The sequence below is a fragment of the Pteropus medius genome, unplaced genomic scaffold (genome assembly GCF_902729225.1).
Source record: "Pteropus medius unplaced genomic scaffold, Ma_sr-lr_union100, whole genome shotgun sequence".
In the NCBI taxonomy this organism is placed as follows: domain Eukaryota; kingdom Metazoa; phylum Chordata; class Mammalia; order Chiroptera; family Pteropodidae; genus Pteropus; species Pteropus medius.
In genome coordinates, this window is record NW_024356249.1 from 11,251,690 (window position 1) to 11,271,068 (window position 19,379).

The following is a 19,379-nucleotide window of genomic DNA, read 5'->3' on the forward strand; positions in this document are numbered from 1 at the left end:
ACTAGCCAACTGGCTGCTTGTGTTGTACAGCCCGAGGAGCAGGTATGACTGTTAAGTGTTCTAGTTCCTAAATTACCTAATGTTTCCCTAATGATGTGTCATGAAGATCTTTGATAATTTTTGTAAAAAGAAAATCATGACTCTCATGCAAATATGAAATGAACGTTTGTCAAAGATTTTATTTAAATTATTAATTAATGAGGGAACAAGTAAGGTATGAAAACTGGTTCAAAGAATATTTGAGAAGCTAGGCATTATAAGCAATGCTCAGGTAAGAGCAAGGGGTTGGCTACAAAATTGGTTAATATCCAACAGAGCCATAACTGTTACCTCTCTGGTTATCTGTTCCACCAAACAAAAATCTGCATGTTAACCTCTGCCCTACAGAATTGTAAACTGGCCTAGACAATAAAAAACCAAGCCCAGCACTACACTTAGTAATGTCTTACTTCCTAGTAATCTCTTTTTGCCTATTTCCAAATTTCAGATAATTTTCGGACACCCTGGCATGCCAAGATTTTCTTACCATCACCATTACTGCCCAGGCTGCTTCTTGCAGTGATCCTTTCTTTGTCCTTTTTTTCTCCCTTTTCTGTCTCCAATGTATATATTTCCTTCTAATTGAAATTCTACTTAAGTTTCATATTGGGTGAAAGTGAATGTGGCATTTAGTCTTATTTCCCTTTTCTATTTATACTCTCTTCTTTTCTTTTATCCATCCATCCATCCACCCACCCTTTCATTCACCCATTTTTCTTTCCCATTTTTATTCATTTTTTCTCACGCTTATTTAGCAAGTATCTGCTGAATTCTGATTACAGGTAAGGCATGTGTTAGGAGCTGTGGAGAATAAGTCTTTAAGATATCATACCTATGTCTTTTCTGAATTTAAGGTGAGAAACTAGTTGGTGAGACAAGCTATCCACGAGGATTAAATTACAAGAGTTATTTTGTTTACCAAGAGTAAAACAACGTTTCAAAGATTTATTATTTATTTTTTTATTTTTTACCCCTACAGCACTTGGTCTTCCTAGGCGGTCTCCCAGGTACTAACCAGGCCCTGACCCTGCTTAGCTTCTGAGATCAGACGGGATCGGGCTTGTTCAGGGTGGCATGGCTGGAGACCCTCAAAGATTTTTTTCAAATGCCTACCTGGTCATTCAAGATTTAGTACTTTCCTATATAAACTGTTATCAGTAGAGACAGTTATCACTCTGAAAGCAGTGCTCTAATAAAGACAGTTTGATTTGGAAATCTTTAATTTTGCCTACTGAACTATATGTTGATTGAATTCAACAAAAAGAGAGTCTATTATGCCCTGAGAACTAGATGAACACTGGGCATACATCTTCACAGGACTTTTCTAAAAGACAATTTTTTTCCCAGGAGATGCATGTTTTTAAACTGCTGGTAGTCATTTCAATTTTAGTGTTAAGAGTTTTCAATCTTTTTTTTTTTCTCCTAATTTGATTACATTTATTGGGGTTTCCATCATTGTCCCTCTGTGAAAATGTTCATAATTTTGCTCCTGGTGGAGGGGACGCAGGAGACTGGGAGGAGGAAGGCTAGAGACTGAGGTCAGGTTAGCTTGGGAAGGTGAACTTTAGTAATCTTTGCCAGTTTATTGGCATTGCTCAGAATTAATCCTACCCCTAGGGAGGAGCTTAAGTTGTTTTAGGCTCCATACCTTTTATTTGTATGTCTTGAAAATAAGATCGAATATAGACAGCTGTAGCCAAGATAAAACTGTGCTCAAGAGTAGGTAAAGCTTAATACATGCTTTTGGAAAATGTAAATAAATGGCGATATTCACTTTACCTATCTCCTTCATTGCAATATACTTGTGGTTAAGACTTTCTTTCGGTCAAGTAAATTTAAATACCCAGTAAACATTAGAGAATGATTTAGTAGAACACAATTTATTACTTTATTTTGAAAAGTACATTGCATGGGATAATCTACAAATACAGGGAAAGAAATCTATAATAGTATAAACATATATGCCATATGTACACATCTAATAATATAAACCTAACACTCCTTATAAGAGATCTGGGGTGGTGTGCAAAGGACTGGGCCCGCATCAGCAGGCTAATCTTCTACTCCCATCTCTTCCTCTAACTACAGGGGACTTCGGACCAGTCCCTGTCTTGCTCTGGCCATCATTTTCCTCACCGTGATTTGAAGGGTTTGGACAAAATCACCCCAACATTTTTTTTTCTAGCTTAATGATTATAGTATTGGCCAAAAATTGAGTTCTTTAGAAATAATGCACCTGTGTTTTGGGTGACTTTAGTTCTATTCCTTCATTCTGAAGTAACCCTCTGGCTTCTCTTCCTGCCTTATTGCCCTTTCTGTTTCCGTTCCTCTTTTTGTTTCCTTACTCCCTTGTCTCCTCTCAAAGCCCAGACGAGAATGGTAGTCCTCACTGGCAGAGGAAGAATTCAAAGTTCCTCTTCCAACACTTATAAACTTTTATAAAAGAAAATTTTAGACTTTTTTAACTTTAATTTTTGCTTAATGTTAGCTTCAGAGATAAATGTGTGAGAATGTATCTGTCTACAAACAATTCTTCAGCAGGAGCCACACTAGCAAAATGACCAGTATTGCCAGAGGGTGAAATGGCCGACCATCCATGCTGGTGGTTGGATGCAGTGCCATCCTTAAGACACGCTAGGATTGTCTATCTGTTTCATAGGGAGTTTCAAAAATCCTCACTTGATTAATCTGTACTTGAGCATAGTGAACTATTTAATTTCTTTGTGGTAGGACACTGAGTGTTCCTGAAATGTTTACTGAGTTGATGTCTTGGCTTTGTATGGTGTGGGGAAGGGTGCGGCACCTCCTCAGTGTGGCAGCTGGAGCACCATCCAGTGACATTCAGGTATCTCTGGAAGATTTAATAGTCAAGGCATTGCTGTGACAATGTCCTCCTTAAGCTGTGACAATGACAGGATCACACCTCAGAGTATAGCAGCTGGAAGCCCTACACATCCTGTTAAAATAGTATCAGAATTGAGGTGAAAAGTTTAATTTTAGGCTTTTGAGAATTAGGCTTAAACATTTTTTTTTCCAAAATCTGAGATCAAATTATTGCTTATCATCTTTTTTTTTTTTTTCCCCCATTGCTGTCAATGAAACTCTTTACTGTCATTCATCAAGCTATAGCAATGCATTTGCAATACAGGTTACTAAAAACAGTTGAACATAAGTCTCTCTTTGTAGTGACTCTATATTGTAAGAAATCTTCAATCCACAGGTCACATGCAAAGATTTTAAATTTAGTTCAGATTTGACAGGTCATGCTAATTTCCAATTGGAAACTTAGATTTAAAAAAAAAGACCTTTTAAATTTACTAACAAGTGTACTATTTTATAGCCAAGGACAACATATACTTAACCCTACCATTATGGTAGGAACACAAAAACATTATTCTATCAAGGGTCAGAGAAAGGAAAAAAAAAAATCTATCGAGGGTAGCACAAATGAAAAATAATAAAGTTGAAACACGAGGATTTTTAAAAATAACCATTTGTTTAAGGTTTTTAACTTAGAACAGGAAATAAGAAATTCTTTTCTGGAAGTACAACATACAATAAATGTTTTTCTGTTCTGCAATAAGGTCGTTTATAAAGTGAAGCCTGAAAGAAAGGGAGAAAAAAAGATAGGAAGATAGAAAAGTAGACAAAGAAGGGATGGAGTCAGGAGATAAAGGCAGAGAAGGAAAGGAGAGAGAATGAGGAAATGCAGGATATAGGAATGAGGACTTTCCGTGGGCCAATTTAAACACCCCTCCTGGTTCTGAGCAACCATTAACATATCCTTAAGGAAAGATTACTCCTTCTCCATTTCATGTTTAAGTTCTCATTTTTCATAATCCCTTTCTGGACCTGGCCCTACCCACTAGCTACTGTTCTTGGCACAGTTCTCTTCCCTGCTGTTCCCAGGCCCACTGCCCTGGTCTCAACTGCTCCCCAGAGCCGTGGAGCAACCCTGAGTGTTCCCATCAGCCTCCACATCCACCTCTACCATTTACTTTTGCACTCAAAAATTGCACCCAAAACTTGCCCTTGGAAATCCTCCTGGATTTTGCTTCTCTAGCTCACAAAAAATGAACTGGGGATTCTTCCCACACTTCTAAATTAAGGCTATAAAAACCCAGATGGCTAAAGTCTTCTCCAGAGCCTTCCTTTTCCCTCCTCTCTCTCCTTCCCTCCTTCTCTCTTCGATTCATTTTCTGCTTGTCTTCCTCCTCTCAGGTTGAAATAGGAAAGCAAATTAAAAGGTGCAGTATCTCTTCCAAACAAAGACCCTCATCCTATCTTCTTCCCTATGATTCAATCGCCACTAGGTATCTGAATATGGAAGAAGTGAGAAGAGGAAAAGGAGAAGAAAGGGGAAAATAAGACTGCTGTCAGTTACGTGCTTTGTGACAGACCATCCAGAAGATAATAAAATTAAAGCCTATTACGAATCAATGAAATCCCACTGTTGTTTTTCTACCTCACAAACTTATTTTTTCCCCTTTAAATGCAAGAATATATTAACACTTTATCAACCGAAGAGTGCTTTTGGTAGATGCTGTTCCTTGGTTAACAAGTGCTCTGAGTGCTCATGGAACTATTGACAGGCATGTTTAAAGCTCTGCAACAGCCCTTCCCCCACCCCACTCCCCCCAGGATCTTCACAGCAACAACCGCAGACCCACCTGTGGGAGACAGACTTTTCAGATGGCCCCTAAAGATCCCTGCTTCCTGGAATTGTATAATTGTCCCCTTTCCCTTGAGTGGAGGCTGAACCTAGTGACTCACTTCTAATGAATAGGATATGGCAAATGTGATGGGTTACAAAAGACTATGACTTCCACCGTGCTGATACTCTCTTGCTTTCTCTCTCACTTGCTCACTCTGATGATACCAATTGCCATGATGTCAGCTGCTTTATAGAGAGGTCAGGTGGCAAGGAACTAGGGGTGGCCTCTGGTCAAGAGCCAGCAAGGAACTGAAGCTCTCAGTTTAACACCCCACAAGGAACCACATCCTGCTAACACCACTGAGTAAGCTTGAAAGCAGATCCTGTCCCAGCCAAGCCTTGAGATGGCTGAGGCAGCCCCCAGCCAACGCTTTGCAGCCTTGTGAGAGAATCTGAGCCGGAGACCCAGAAAAGAAAGGTCTGAATTCCTGACTAATAAAAATTTTGAGATAATAAATGCGTGCTGTAGAAAGCTGCTAAGTTTGGGGGTGATTTGCTCATAGCAGTGAAAACCTAGTATGCTGCCATTTAATTCAACTCTTCCGTTAACAGAGTCCTTTTAGTATTTCAATATACCTAGGTGGGGTTCATGATATGCTTATTGTAAGCCACACTTTGCACATATAAAACAATATTTTAGTAAGATTCTTTCAAACTGCCTGAGAAGGGAAAGCTGTGATTCTCACAAGCACTGGAGTATACTCATTATTTCTCTATCCGTTCTTCTCTATCCATTCTTTCTAGACTAGCTTGGTTCTATCTACTTAAAACTTTCCCAAACTTCTATAGCACCTTACTCTGACTGATATAATTTAGTTATTGGTTGTTTGTTTTCCTGCATTTTCTCTATATTATTACACATCTGTCGGGTTAGACTCTATTATTTTATGGTATATTGGCTGTGACTTTATTTAGTTCTCTGGGTCAAGTAGGCAGTCATCAGTTACTTGGTTATTAATCTGGGAAATAATCAAATAGCTTATCTGGACTCATTACTGATTTCATGCTCATCTGTATACTTTTGTTTGGTCGGTTGATGACAAGTAGCAAAACAGGCCAAAATACCCTGTGCCTGGAAGTCTCATGAAACTAAAGCTCATTCCTGACATCAAGATTATCACAAGAAGTTTTTGTTATGAATTTAAATCCATATGAATTTAAATATAATACAAATTGTTTTCTGAACAGTAGCAACTAATTGCTAACATTTATGTTCTTTCTATTTGCCGAACATTGTTTTAAGTGTTTTGTTTATAAGAACACAGGTTTCTGAGATTCAGATTAAAAATCTAATGAATTATTAAAAAGTAAGTTTTAAATAGTTTTTAAACCTAAGGAGCTGAAATATATAAATAAAAGTCACATTAGGGATTGAGTTACACACAGCAATTTTTACAAAGTGATAAAATATAATATATATTAAACTTTCTCTAGTGTCACCTTTCAGCCTTAGAGGGAGCTAAGTTGTATATGTGAGGGGTGGTGATGGTGGTAGTAGTGGTGGTGTGGCTATTTGATTTTTTCTAAGGTTAACAGTCAAGTAACTAATGATTTTTTAGTATATGCCCAGAGATCCAAATTAAATCACACTGCTGCTACACCATAAGACAATAGTCCAGCCTGATAGATGTGCAATAAGAGAGAAAATGTAAGAATATAAACAACCGAGAGCTGAATTGTGTAGGTCATATTAAGGTGCTCTAGAAGTTTGGGAAGAATTTTCAGGAAAAGAGGACTGAGCTGGTCTGGGATGGATGGGTGGGGAAGAAATAAATGAGTGTGTTGCTGTGCTAGGAAACACAATTTTCCTTTTCCAGGTAGTTCAAAAGGAGATATATATATCTGATACTTGAAAGAGGTCACATAAAAAAAGTGAAAAGCAATTCTTCTCTCATTAGTAGTTTCCTTGGCTTGAAGATGTCTCTGGTTCCTATTCAGGGAGATGGCAAACATCACAGTGATGCAGAGGAGATGCATTATCTTTTCCTTCTCCTGGGCTAGGTTATGCCAGAGGTAAAGAGGATTGGGTTTGGGAAGAGTATGAAATGGCCTTGTGCCTCTGGGTGTACAAATGTTGCCAAGGATGGGCATGTGGATATGGTAGGCTGAAACTGATGCAAAATTAACCACCTGCGAGCCGTTCTTACCAAACTGACAGGAGTAAGCATATAGATACCTCAGCTCCCTCACCCCTGGGTTGGGACAACTCTGTGGTGTGTGTTCTACCCTGTCTTCTGGAGTTGCCCAATGGGATCAAGCTCCAGGTGTCAACAGTAGCAGCTGGCTTGATAATGCACCCTTTATTGGCTCACTTATCCACCCGACTACTGGGGCTTCCTTTACCTCTTAGATAAACTACCTGCCTTTGAATTCTTGTTTTAGGTTGTATTTCTCAGGAAACCCCAGACAAAGCTGGTAGGGATACATGTATACTGTGCCATATGTACCCTTTGAGGAACTCCCTCCCATGACTCCTGTTTGGAAGCGTGAGCTGACTGTGGAGCTGAGTGTCACAGTGCTGTCACAAACCTCATTGATCCTGTTGGTCTCACATGTCTGATCTGCTTCCAGTAGTCAGTGCTTTAATAAACTGAGAAAAACCCACATGGTACACTTACCACCACCTGCAGATGGTCTAGCAAGAAAAATATGGTCTTATTTCCAAAAGAAACAAATCCCATTCCCATTTTACCCTGTCAGCTTTGCTCCATGTGGGAGCTTCATGCTGTCAATATTCCTCCTGGGTGAGTAGCCTGCAAAAGCTCCGAGTCTTAATGATTACCCCAAAGCAGGAATCGTGGCATAAATTTCCATGCGTGGAATACATATAACAGCTTGAGTTAAATGAACCCTAAACATATGGCATTGTTTTCTGCATTTTCTAACACATGGACAATTTCTCACATTTCAAATCAACTGAATATGAGATTATGGGCAAATCTTCTTGAAGGATTAACCACCAGGAAATATACTTTGTTTGCATAACTATCTGGGGTGGGATGGATGAAGAGGTCAGACACTTTGCAAAGACACATTTCATATTGCAGTGTGGTAGCCCAAGGAGGGACCAGGTGAATGACTTTGGAATCACCTGCTATCTGGGCTGCCTGGGCTTTGGATCCCCTTCTCTGACATAGGCTGCAGCAGAGGACAGGCAGAGTCATAGGATTTGAGCTTGATGAATAAGGATTGAACAGTCTAGTGCCTTTTTGTGTGTGTGTGAATGTTACTGAGGGACCAACAAGTTGTGGAGACAATCTCTCTTCCTGTGTTCTGATGTTGCTATCATTCTGGATGGATTGTAACCGTATGACACTTGCTCACAGGCCACCAGACAAAGTCCTTGGAAACATCCCAGGATATAAAGAATGGATCTATTTCCTGTAGGATTCCATGTAGAAGTGGGATGAGGCCCCATTATGAATGTCAAGAGTTAAAGATGATGCAAAACCAAACATCAGAATTATGTTTTCCTTAGAAGAGATCAATTCTACTTACCTCTCAGAGGGCTGCACCAAAAAAAGGCAGCAATATGCCTGTAGGACACAGTTCTCTGCAGGTAATTATCAACAGGGAAAGAAAAAAAGCAGGCTCATTAGGCATTTCTCCTTTGAGCAGCTCACTTAGTCTTGTCAGGCCTCCCAAGCCACAACCGGCTATGCTGTCCTCATTACTGAAATGGGCCCATCAGAGTTCCAGGGTGCTGCTCTCCCTGCTCTCCAGGGGGCAACAACCCTACTGGGCTCACAGCTGGCCTCTGGGAGACCTTGAAGACTATGATGTGGTCAGAGCAGCTCTGTGGGCTCAGGGTATTTTCAGGCTTGCTCTGCCTGCCCCTTTCTTCATGTCTTTCCCAATATATTAATGCACACATAGTAAAGGGTTTAGAGAGGGACTTATCCATATACCCATGTTACCTGTAATATCTCCTTGAGACAGGCATCGCCAGTCTGCAGTTGGGGGTGGGATGGGGTGGGTGTCTACTGTAGAAACCAGGCTGCTGAGCTTACTTTCACACTTCTGGGAGATATGGAGGGAGCCCTTCCAGCTGGTAAGAAAGTCAGTGAACTTCATATGCAGACGTATAACCAATGAGCACACCCAGCCCCATCTCTATATCAGTTAGGGTGTTGTCCTCTCTTTGTCCCTTCTCTACTCCAGGCTGCACTGCTCGCTGGTCACCCCTTTTAAGGCTGTGCTCCACACTCACAGTGAATTGAGCTTCCCTATATAGAACAAACTTGAAGACAAGGGACCAAGTCTTTTTTTAATCTCTCCAAACCCTCCTTCCTCCCTCCAAGAGATTGTGGCCATAAAATAATGATTCAACAATCAAAGAGCCCCTTAAGAAGAGAAGGAAATGAAAAAGGAAGAGGTCTCCTGAGCTGGAAACATGTAGATTTTTCTAAGTGACCAAGGGTGAAGGTAACTTTATGGAAGGAAGAAAGAGACAGCTGTCTCCTCAGTGGAACCTTCGCACACCAATGCCAGCCTTGGGAAAAGCAACAGCCCCAGGGAGGAGGTGTATATGGGGTCTGGAAGCCTGGCAGCTCTGATTTCTGGCTCTAGCGCTTTCCATCTGTGTCACCAAATCTCTTTCCTTCTTCATCTGTAGATAATTTTGATCATCTTACAGAGTTGGTGTGAGAATTAAAGAAGCCCAAATAGGAGAAGCAAGATACAAGATATTGCAAGATAACCTGTCATGCTCAGGAAGTTCACGATACTTAGGCAGTTGAATGAAGTTCATTGCAGAGATACCGAATGGGGAAAGAGGACCTGCCTTGCATGGGTTCTGTCCTCCCTTCTCCCACCTCTCTGGCTCCTGCTGGCTGTCCCTGTCTCCCCCCGCGCTCCCACCCATCTGGGCGGCAGGGAGACGCGCCGCGCGCTCCCTGGCTCACCCAGAGCCGGCTGCAGTTGCACGCGGCCGCCTCTAGATGGAACTTTCTCACCAACACAAGGCCGGGCCGCAGCGGCCCGGGCGCGGGGCGACGAGGGCGCTCCCTCCCGCTCTCGCCCAGGCAGGTGCTGGGAAGCAACTCGTGGGGCGGGCCGCGGACTGTGCACGTCAGCCGGGAGGGTTTCCTTTAGCTCGAGGCGAAGGGAGTCCCGAGGTTTCCCTCAGAAACCCAGCAGCCGCGTGGTGCTGGTCAGCAGGAGTTCCCGCCCGCTTCCGCGCCTCTTTGAATCGGCTCAATAAAATGACGGTCGCCGTGACCGCCTGCGCCCCCTTCTGCGCTGTGCCCGCAGCGGGACCGTCTTGAGTCTTCCTCGATCTCCGGGGGCTCGGTGGAAGGCGCCCCCCGAGTCCCTCTGGGAAGGCGGTCGGGGAGACCGTCGCCTCAGCTGCAGGGCAGCACCAATGGCCGAACAGCCGCGCGGCGTGAGGGAAACTTTGCAGGGGAACCGCGCGGCCGGCGGGCTCTACTTTGAGCATCCCTGAAGGGGACACTCGCCCCCTACCACGCAGCCTTCACCGGGACCTTTTCGGAGCTGGGCTCATGAGCGGAGTCCGGGCTCGCGGTCCCGACTACGTGCTCCGGGTGGGTGGCCGTCGCGCGGCGCCTCCCGCGCGGGTCCTGGGCTCGCCAGGCAGCCGGAGCCGCTCGGCTCTTTCCCAGCCATGTTCCTCCTTCCACCCGCCCCCTCCCCGCCGCCTTTGGGTCCTCCCTTTTCTGCTGGGGGCGGGGCGGGTGGGGGTGATTTTTAAAATCAGAACTGTTGACATTTTTGGTCCCCGCGCCGCGGAGGGCTGAGGTGATGTAGCGCGGAGGGGACTCCGCGGGCGGGGCGTCTCTCTCCCTGCCCGCGCCGGGGCAGCTCGGTGACCCAGAAATCCAGGGGGCTCCCGTCCCTCGGGGATCCTCCTCCCGCTTCCCGAGGTGACTGACTGGTTGGCGCCAAGCGATTGGCGACGCGGGGCGCGATCCCGACCGCGGCTCCACGCGCCGCGCCGGGTGAATGGCCGCGGGCGGAGGATCGGGAGGCGCCGGGTGCAGACCAATCGCGGCCGCCGGTGGGAGTATTTGTTATTCACATGGAAGAGACTTGGCGCCGGCAGGGCCAGCTCAGCCCCCTCAGCCCCGAGACCAGCCACAAGTGCGGCCGCGGTGCTCGCGTGGCGCGGCGGCGGCGGCGGCGGCGGCGCTGACATGGAGCTGCGGTCTCCCCGCCGGCTTCCTCACCGCGCCCTCTGCGGGGAGCAGGGTAAGACTCGCCGAGCGGCGGAGCAGGAGACGAGGAGAGCAAGTGCCGGACCACGAGGAAGAGTCCCCGCCCCAACTCCCCCCAAACGCTGTGTGGAGGAAAAAGGAGAATCCCCGTTTTAGTCCTCCTCCCCGTTTTTTTCCGTTTTCTTCCCTAAAACCGTTCGGTGGACAGCCAGCCAGCCAGGTGCACCGTTGCTTCTCAGATCACTTCACTGATTCGCTTTTCCTGGGCAGTCAATGAATGGCCGTGCTCGCCCGGAGTCTGGGAGAGAACTGGCGGGCGGAGGTGACGGAACCGGGGGCGACGGAGAGTGGGCACCAGGGGGCGAGGGGCTGGCCGGGCATTGCAGCTTGATTGGGTGTCTGTTGATTTTACGTTGCAAAGAACAAGGCAGCCACCCCTCTTGTCTTCCCATGATGACATTCCAGAGAAGAGGTTCAGAGAAGAGGGAGGCTTAGTTCGGAACTCCCAAGGCTTGGAGATGTGATTCCCCCAAAAGTTTAGCGGGCGAAGGGGAGACTAAAGGGCGAGGGAAGGGGGCCGGCGCCCAGGTGGCCGTGCGAGGGCGCGCGGCGGCGGATCCGGAGGCGCCTCTCCTCGCGGGCCTGCCCTGGGTGACCTCCCGGACCTGCCCCGGCGGAATCCGGACTTGCCCGCCGAAAGGACGAGGTACCGGTTCTGCGAATCTGACGGGAGGGATTTCCGAAGTTAGAGGCTTCTGGGATTCGCTGGGGGTAACCCCGGTCTTCCTGAGCGTGGGGCTGAGTGGTGAATGTCTCACCAGGGTCCGAGGAAGGTGGGGGTCGCGGGGGAAGCCGGGCTGTTTGGGAGTTCTCGGGACCCCGCACCCCCACCCCGCGTCTGCCAGCCTGGAGTTTGCGTGCCCCGAGTTAGCGCGGCGAGGCTGGGATTTCCGCGCCCCCCTTTTGTGGCTTTCGGGAAAACACTGGAGTTCCGTGTCCTGTTGGGGGTGGGGAGGAGGAATGGTCTCAAGGATCTTGAGTTTAAGAAGCAAAGGCGAATGCGCCCGCCAGCTTCTCCGAGGGACCTATGGCCGGTGCGGCCAGGTTCCGGGCGGACCCGCTGGAGGCGTGGGCGCCGAGCGGCCAGGTGCGGCGGGGACGAGGCTGCGTCGCCGGGCGCTCCAGGGACTGGGGCGGTGCGGGCTTACCCCGGCGGCGCGAGAAAGGCAAGGGCCACCAGGTACTTCTCCCAAGGCCCTGGGCTCTATCCGAGCCGGGGTTCAACAGCCCAAAGAACTGAGAAGAAAAAGGAAGATTTGGCGGGGAAGAGGGGGGCGGGGGCGGAGTGAGTGGCTGAGGGCTGAGAGAGAGAGGTAGAGGTAGAGAATCCTCTGAGCCGCACGGAGAGCCAGCCCATCTGCTCTGCCAAATAGCTCGGAGATCCCTTGAGGTTAGTACAGTTGGCGAAAATATAACAGACCCCCCGCCCCCCACGCACACCCCAAACCGTCTGTCTGACACGTTCCCTTAGTGCAAATGAAATGCAGAGGGACGTGCGAGTCACCCAACTGCGCAAGACAGCACCGCACGCTTCCTTGAAGAATTGTTTCCCCTGGGGCCCAAACAGCAGAGCTTGGGGTCAGAGGGTGTCTGCGCGCCCAGGATTGCGGGAGTGAAAATAGACCTGCCCACCAGCTGCAGAAACCCAAACCTCTCAGTCCCCGAAGCGAGAAGCGAGTCCCACCCTGGGAGGGAATGCCCTGTTTGCCATTTGGGGGTGATCCTTTTCCCTAGACCTAACCACGTGGGAAGTCTCGCAAACACCCAAGAATATACTACCGTCTCCATCACTTACCCCGATAGAATACAAATCCTGCCAACGGACCGAACTAGAAAACGGGGTTGGTGGTGAAAATACTGACAAGAAAAATCATAAGCGGGACAAATGCATTCTGATTACAGCTTGTATTTTGCTTGAAAGAAAAGAGAAAAAGAGCCACCAGCAGGTAGATCTTGGATAAACAGCTTATTGCACTTGACTATAATTTCCATTTTCCGCTATGAAATTGTTTGTCAATAATTGCAAATGGCTACAGAAACCACTTTAGTTTACCTTGGTCGCTTGTGAATAATGTCATGAAAGATCTCTGTAGGAGACAGAATCAGCTGTCTGAAACTCATTGCCTGGTTTTTGAAAATATGTGGTTTGATAATTTTGAAGAAAAAAAATTTTTATCAGGGAAAATGAGGTAAGATATTTAAATGTAATTTTCTCATCTCATATTCGACTACAGGTTGTATGATACCTGAGATAAAGACAGGGAATTCTTGCTTTCAAATCAGGATTGGGGAGAAATAGCTGAGGGAAGGTGCTGGAGGAGAGGATTTACCCAGAATAAAACAAAAGATGCTGAGAACATAGCTCTATTGTGTTATTTAGGCTTGACTTGTTCTATTTGCTTCGCATTAGCCAGTTCTGCCCTATCATGCTCCCTTTGTAAATTATGACTACTTGAATAATTCTAAAAACATCTAAATCTAAAAGGAATAGATAAAAGGAAGAGTGGAGCTTCAGTGAGTGCAGGAAGAAGTTAGAGGTCTGGAGAGAGGTGCTCTTTATAAAGTTTGCTGGGCAGGTTGAAGCTGCTAGGGGGCTTGTGTAATTGCTATTTATAGCAAGCAACCAGCTGGCATTCATCTTGGCAACATCACATTCCAATCTTTGTGTAAGAATGTTCCATTGTCTTCAGGGCACGAGGCACAGTACGTACATGCTCCTGGTAGCAATGATATTTTTCCTTCCAAGTTTCCTTCCCACCATCTTCCTCCTATAGTTAGAATGCCCAACATGAAGAGGATCTCGCTTTTGCCTGGAGAGTGGAATTGTTCTGTCCCAGAATCTTAAAAAGAAGATGCTACCTGGGTTTATCCCTTAACCGGACTCACGGCAAAGACCTCACCCATCTCTATGCTTGTTGAATAGGCTGGCTTTCGAAGGTTCAGGAAACTGTTGCTGTTTTCTTGATAGAATCTGATTGGATATCACCAGCTTCATACATGTAGTTTGCTCTGGAGAAACAGTCACTCCAGGAGGGGATGTGAGTAGAGAGCCAGCTGGATCATATTGAGCAGGTCTTTTGTCTGCTAGAAATTTTCCTTCCTTCCTTCTCTCCCTCTCCTCCCTCCCTTCCTTCCTTCCTTCCTTCCTTCCTTCCTTCCTTCCTTCCTTCCCTTCCTTCCTTCCCTTCCTTCCTTCCTTCCTTCCTTCCTTCCTTCCTTCCTTCCTTCCTTCCTTCCTTCCTTATCTTTCTTTCTTGGCTCAGAGGTGTACACTTTGATTTTCATTTCTGCTTAATGCTTTGACAAGTTGTGATGAACTCACTCACTGACTAAGGACCTTGAACATGATGCATTCTGATCCCAGGACCTGCCTTCCGAGTGGCGGGCACTGCTGTTGGAATGATTTAAGGGTACTGCTGAGAGGCTCCTGACTCATGACAATTCCCAGCTTTGGCTTGTTACATTGTCAGTCTTTACCATTATTAGAGACATTTCTTTGGTAAAAAAAATTATGGTTTTCCTAGAAATTATCTTATACATGCAGATGTTCCAGCTGTGGGATGACAGTAATGCATCTTTAGATTTTGAAACCTGTTAATGAATCTACTCACACTTTGGGGGATGGCCAAGGTAATGAGAGAACGAGGTCTTAAGATTGTGAGTTGTAGGACACATCAGCACTGAGGGAGAGTGGAGAGCTAGGTCTGGAGGAGGAGGGAGCAGGTGAACAGAAGTGGAAAGATGTAGGTAGGAGAGGTGCAAGAAGGGTATGTGGAGATTATTATGTGTTACCGATTGCATACTTTTCCAGACAAGGTTATGCTGAAAGATAGAAATCTGCTGGCTGTTTATTGGCCATCTTTTCTGGTGGTAATGACCCCTAGTGGTAGAAGCTCAGCATTATATCCTGCATACAATTTAGAAAGATTTCCTGTTGTCCTCTTTACACTGCAGAAGAATATCTTGTCACCATTTCCTTCAGAATAGCCCTTTGGATGCTCCAAGTGTTCATGATCTTCAGCTCCCCACGTCAGATATTGTATTTCCATTGACTTTACCTCTTTTGTCCTTTCCAGTTTTCCTTTGATTTTCTTCAATTTCCAGGACACATGACTTGTTAAGATCTGATCAGCCCTAAATAGGATGGGAAAGTGATTTTTTCAGATCTTTTAAGCACAATACTCCAGGAAAATAGTTCAGTTCTAGGATTGATTATTAAACTAATAATATTCCTGTACATTCTTATAGTACTGGCAGTTTAAAAAGTATTTTTATATACATTATATAATTTCATTTCACAACCCAGAGAGGTGTCCAGAAATCATTCTTCAGTTTAGAAACAAAGAAACTGATCCCAGGTTAAGTGACTTGCCCAATGTCATATAGTGAGTACTGGGTAGGAAGGAGGGGGGAGTGAGATTAGAATCAGGTACTTTTCAGACCCCAGGATGCCACGCTCACAGTCCACATTATCTAATTAGAGTTAGCTCAGTATCCATCATGGTATCCTGCACCCAAGGGGGAAAGAATGTAGCAGCAGTTCTACATTTGAATTCTGGCTCAAGATTCTTGAAACATTCATATAATATTTTTGTTTAGGTTTCTTGTATCCCAAATGGGGGCTATGATACCAACCTCATAGGTGTATTTTGTGAAGGAGATGATATAATGTATGTGAGGCTCTAGGCATTCAATAAATGTTGGTTTTATCCTCTTTCCCTCTTCTTATATCATAACATACTATAAAAGTTACTTCTCATTATTTTAAATATGGTCTTTTATGCAATAGCTGTGTTATCAAAAAAATGGGCAAATTCAATTCTACTAAATTAGATTATATTTTAAATGCACGGGGGATTTAGCTACTTAAAGGAAATCTGTAGTGAATTCTTTTGTAATGCACATAATCACTTCCTAATTTATCTGTTTAGTAAGTTGAGCTTCTCCTGTATCAGATTTTCTTAATATGGGGCTTTTCTGTACAGAAGAGCTTTTTCCAACCCTCTCTCAATGATGGGAAAAAGTCACTCGGCTTGCAAACAAAATCATTTATTGTGTCCATTTGGCAAAGCTTTGCTCTACTGTTTGAGTGTAATCTCATATTCCCTTATTATTAAATAATAGAATCTCAGAATGGAAAGCTGGAAGACACCTTAAAGATCACATGGTCCATCTCATTTCTCAGATGAAGAAATGGAAGCACAGAGGTAAAGTGACACGTTCTGTGTCGCCAGCCAGTGACTGTCAGACAAGGATTCAATTCCAGGTCTCTGTTGCCAGGGGAGGGCTCCATCTGACTGTCCTTATTTTGCCCCCATCAAGATTCCAAGGCCATGCATGCATTGGAGATGATAGATGAATATGATGCATCTTCTAAGACAACCAATGAGAGCTGCAAGTGTGAGCAGTTTCAAGGGAAACTGCTGCATTTGCAATTTTGTGAGTTGATGACAATATTCAATTTAACATTTTTGTTAAAGAGCTGAATGGAATCCAGCATAGTGATGCTGTTTGGCCTTTTTATGAGAAAAAATTACAATTCTTGGCTAATGGTATTTCTCAGTGAGAATTTTACCATATCATGTCTTAAAAGTACTTGCCAAGTGTAACGACGGATTCTTATAGATCCTTCATAGGTTGGTGGGTTTGTTCTTGCTGGCAGCAGGTTGGCCAGGAAACCTGATTTGAAGTAGGGTGTTTGGATAAACTATACTTGATGTTCTCAACCTTTTGAGGGGTTCAGAAATCATCCTGCCTTAGAAATGCCCCCAGATTGTTCCTTTTTAATTAGTACATTATTTTTCTTAAAGAGCTAACTATTGAAGATATACACATTTTTGAAAGATTTCAGTGGAGGGGCAGGGCCTTCATCCTCACATGTGCTGTCACAGCCAGTCTCTGCAGCACTGGGGGCTTTCTCAAAGGACAGGACCCACCTTGGGGGCTTGAAGATTTTGACTGCGGTGCCGTTTACTAGCTCAGGGCCTTGGGTCATGCTCAACCTTTCTGAACCTCCTTTTCTTATGTATATAAGAGCTAATAATTGGTGTATAAATATTCAATAAGATACTCTCCTAGGCATTTGAGACTTCGATGTAGAGCAGGTATGTAGAAAATAAAAAGGAGCAGAATTCAGGGCCTTGGCCCTTGAGGATTTGTCTTATCACTGGCCTTTCAGGAAACAGCTAGAGCACTGTTAAGGAGCCACAGACTCAAGTTCCAGTGTGTGTGGATGTGTGTGTGTGTGTCCGGGGGTGGGTGAGTATCTGCTCCCCAGCATGCCCAGGCCAGCAAGACTGTTGATGGAAATGCTAATGAAAAATGATGTGCAGTTTACTTAAGACAGGCTGGGAGAGAGTGAACAGGGAAGGGCTTCCCTGGCTAATGGTTAAACCTTCTCCAAGGTTGCAAAGCATCTCCTGTGGGCTCAGAAATAGTGCAAAGCATGTGCTCCCCTCAAAGGTCGATTTCAGGAATGCAGACCTCACACGTCCTTGAAGAAGTCCATGAGCACAGGTGAGGTTTGTATCAAATCCCTGAGGAAGGTCAGTTTGGGAGAAAAACGGTTTTACTTCCAATTGTACACAGAATAGGAAGCAGAACTACTGGCTTCTATAGCACAAAAAGGTCATTATTTCTTTAAAACTCGAGTCCGACTAGGATGAGTTTAGATTAAAGCTCACAAGAATTGCGTAAGAGCAAGATTAGGCAATGTAAGATTATACAATGAACCCAAATTTATGTGGTTTTTCACAACTTTCAAATATATTTTCCTTAGAATTTAAAAGGGTAACTAACCTTTCAGCTGTCAAGAGTCTGTGATCTTTATGACAATGTATCAGATTTTGAAATAACCTCAATATTTCAATATTTTATAAGTAGCTCTGAGTTTAATTTTAAAGTGACAGAATTCAGTGAAAATATCACCAACTGGAAAAATATGGAAAAAGTTTCTTTACTTTAGTGGAACATGAGCTGCAGACTAGATTAGCGACGGTGTCTCCTGTTTACCGAGTACTTACTCTATGCCAGGTACTGTGCTTTCTGTGTGTGTTGTGTGGCCTATTCTGTCAACCCTTTATAGGCAAGAAAACCAAGCTCTAGAGAGGTTAGGTGCCAATAGTTCTACATTGCAAAGGAGGGAACTTAAGTAAAATTTCAAGTGGGCTGTCCAATAAATAATAACTAAAACGAAACTCTCGTTTTCCATTTAAGGGCATTCATCCAGTAATCACACTAATTCCTCCCTCACTGCCTTTCATCTCCCAACCTTTCCTTAACTTAAAGCTCTAAACAGACCCAAGAGATGCTAAAGAGACTAAAAATTATTGCAAATGTGAATACTTTGAAAAGAAATTTAATTTTATTACTTCTAGGACTGTATGTACAGCGAGTGGTAGTAGGTTCATACCACCTGAGTAGGTAATGATCATTTGTAATTAACAGATGAACCATTTTTATGTTCGTCTATAATTGAAAACCGTTTATTCTCTGAAGTGTTTTAAGTACTTGGGAGGCAGCTCTGTGAAATGAAGAAAGGCTGGTCTTTGGAGAACAGCAGGTCCCCTTCCTTTTCTCCACAAACATTCCTCCTTCATGTATCTGTTTATTCTGTGCTGCATCAGAAAGGCTATGCAAAGAGTCAGCCTAGCCATGTGGACTTGGTCTCAAGTTTTGAATTAGTGATTAGAGTTAATGAGGTTTTACTGTCTTATAACTATTCTTCCTTGTGAACCTATTAAACACAAGTCTACTTCCCTTAATAGGTGGTTGGTGTAATTTATAGTCAGTCCATCACTTAAATGGTTTCATCTAGAAAGTCAAGTTGACTTTCTAAGTGTTTCCTTTTGCAGAATGCTTGAGGTTAGGCTGTTGTTGAATCAGATTTTCTGAAGGAAAAGCAGCTGCCAGGAGAATTGAGTGTGAGGGAATATCAGTCAAATGGTGAGAAAAATAAGTAAAAGTACTAAGTATTTTGGGGCAGAACAGAGGAAATCTAGGGCTTAGCATGTGCCAGGAGGCAGAGAACACTTGTCATAGGCAAAAAAGAACTATCTCAGCAGAGTGGGCCATGGGCTATATTTCTGAGTATCCTTCAGGTATATATACTCAGAAATCCAGGGCAGTGGGCTATGACAAGCCCCCCATTCTAATCTGAAAGCAAAACATGTGCAGCTTTCTTTGAAGGCTCTTGGACATATGTTGAATCCTCTAGGGAGGCACCATCCTTACCTTTGGGACAGGGAGAACAGAATGAAAATTTCATGAACTGGAAATTGAACAAGTGAATGGAAAATACAAGCAGATGTTGGTTGGCGAGGGTAGAGGAAATTGTCCAAACTTCAGGTTTCAAATTCATATATATAATAGGTTAGAAATGAGCATTAGTT

General features: G+C 44.4%; 1 protein-coding gene across 6 annotated transcripts in view; it reads left to right on the top strand.

The window, feature by feature from the left end:
- The first annotated feature begins 10,646 nt into the window (after window positions 1–10,646).
- The window catches only part of GRM8 (glutamate metabotropic receptor 8), a 691,970-nt gene continuing 683,237 nt past the window's right edge, over window positions 10,647–19,379 (top strand). For 3 of the 6 annotated variants that reach the window (XR_005652362.1, XM_039860779.1, XM_039860777.1), the window contains exon 1: window positions 10,822–10,963. Coding sequence is in view for 1 of the 6 variants with exons in the window: in XM_039860780.1 (XP_039716714.1) it covers window positions 10,718–10,963 (246 nt within the window). In the remaining 5 variants the exon portion in view is untranslated. Of the gene's footprint in view, window positions 10,964–11,387; window positions 11,636–19,379 lie in introns of those variants that run through there. The other 3 variants (XM_039860778.1, XM_039860776.1, XM_039860780.1) reach the window with 2 other exon arrangements.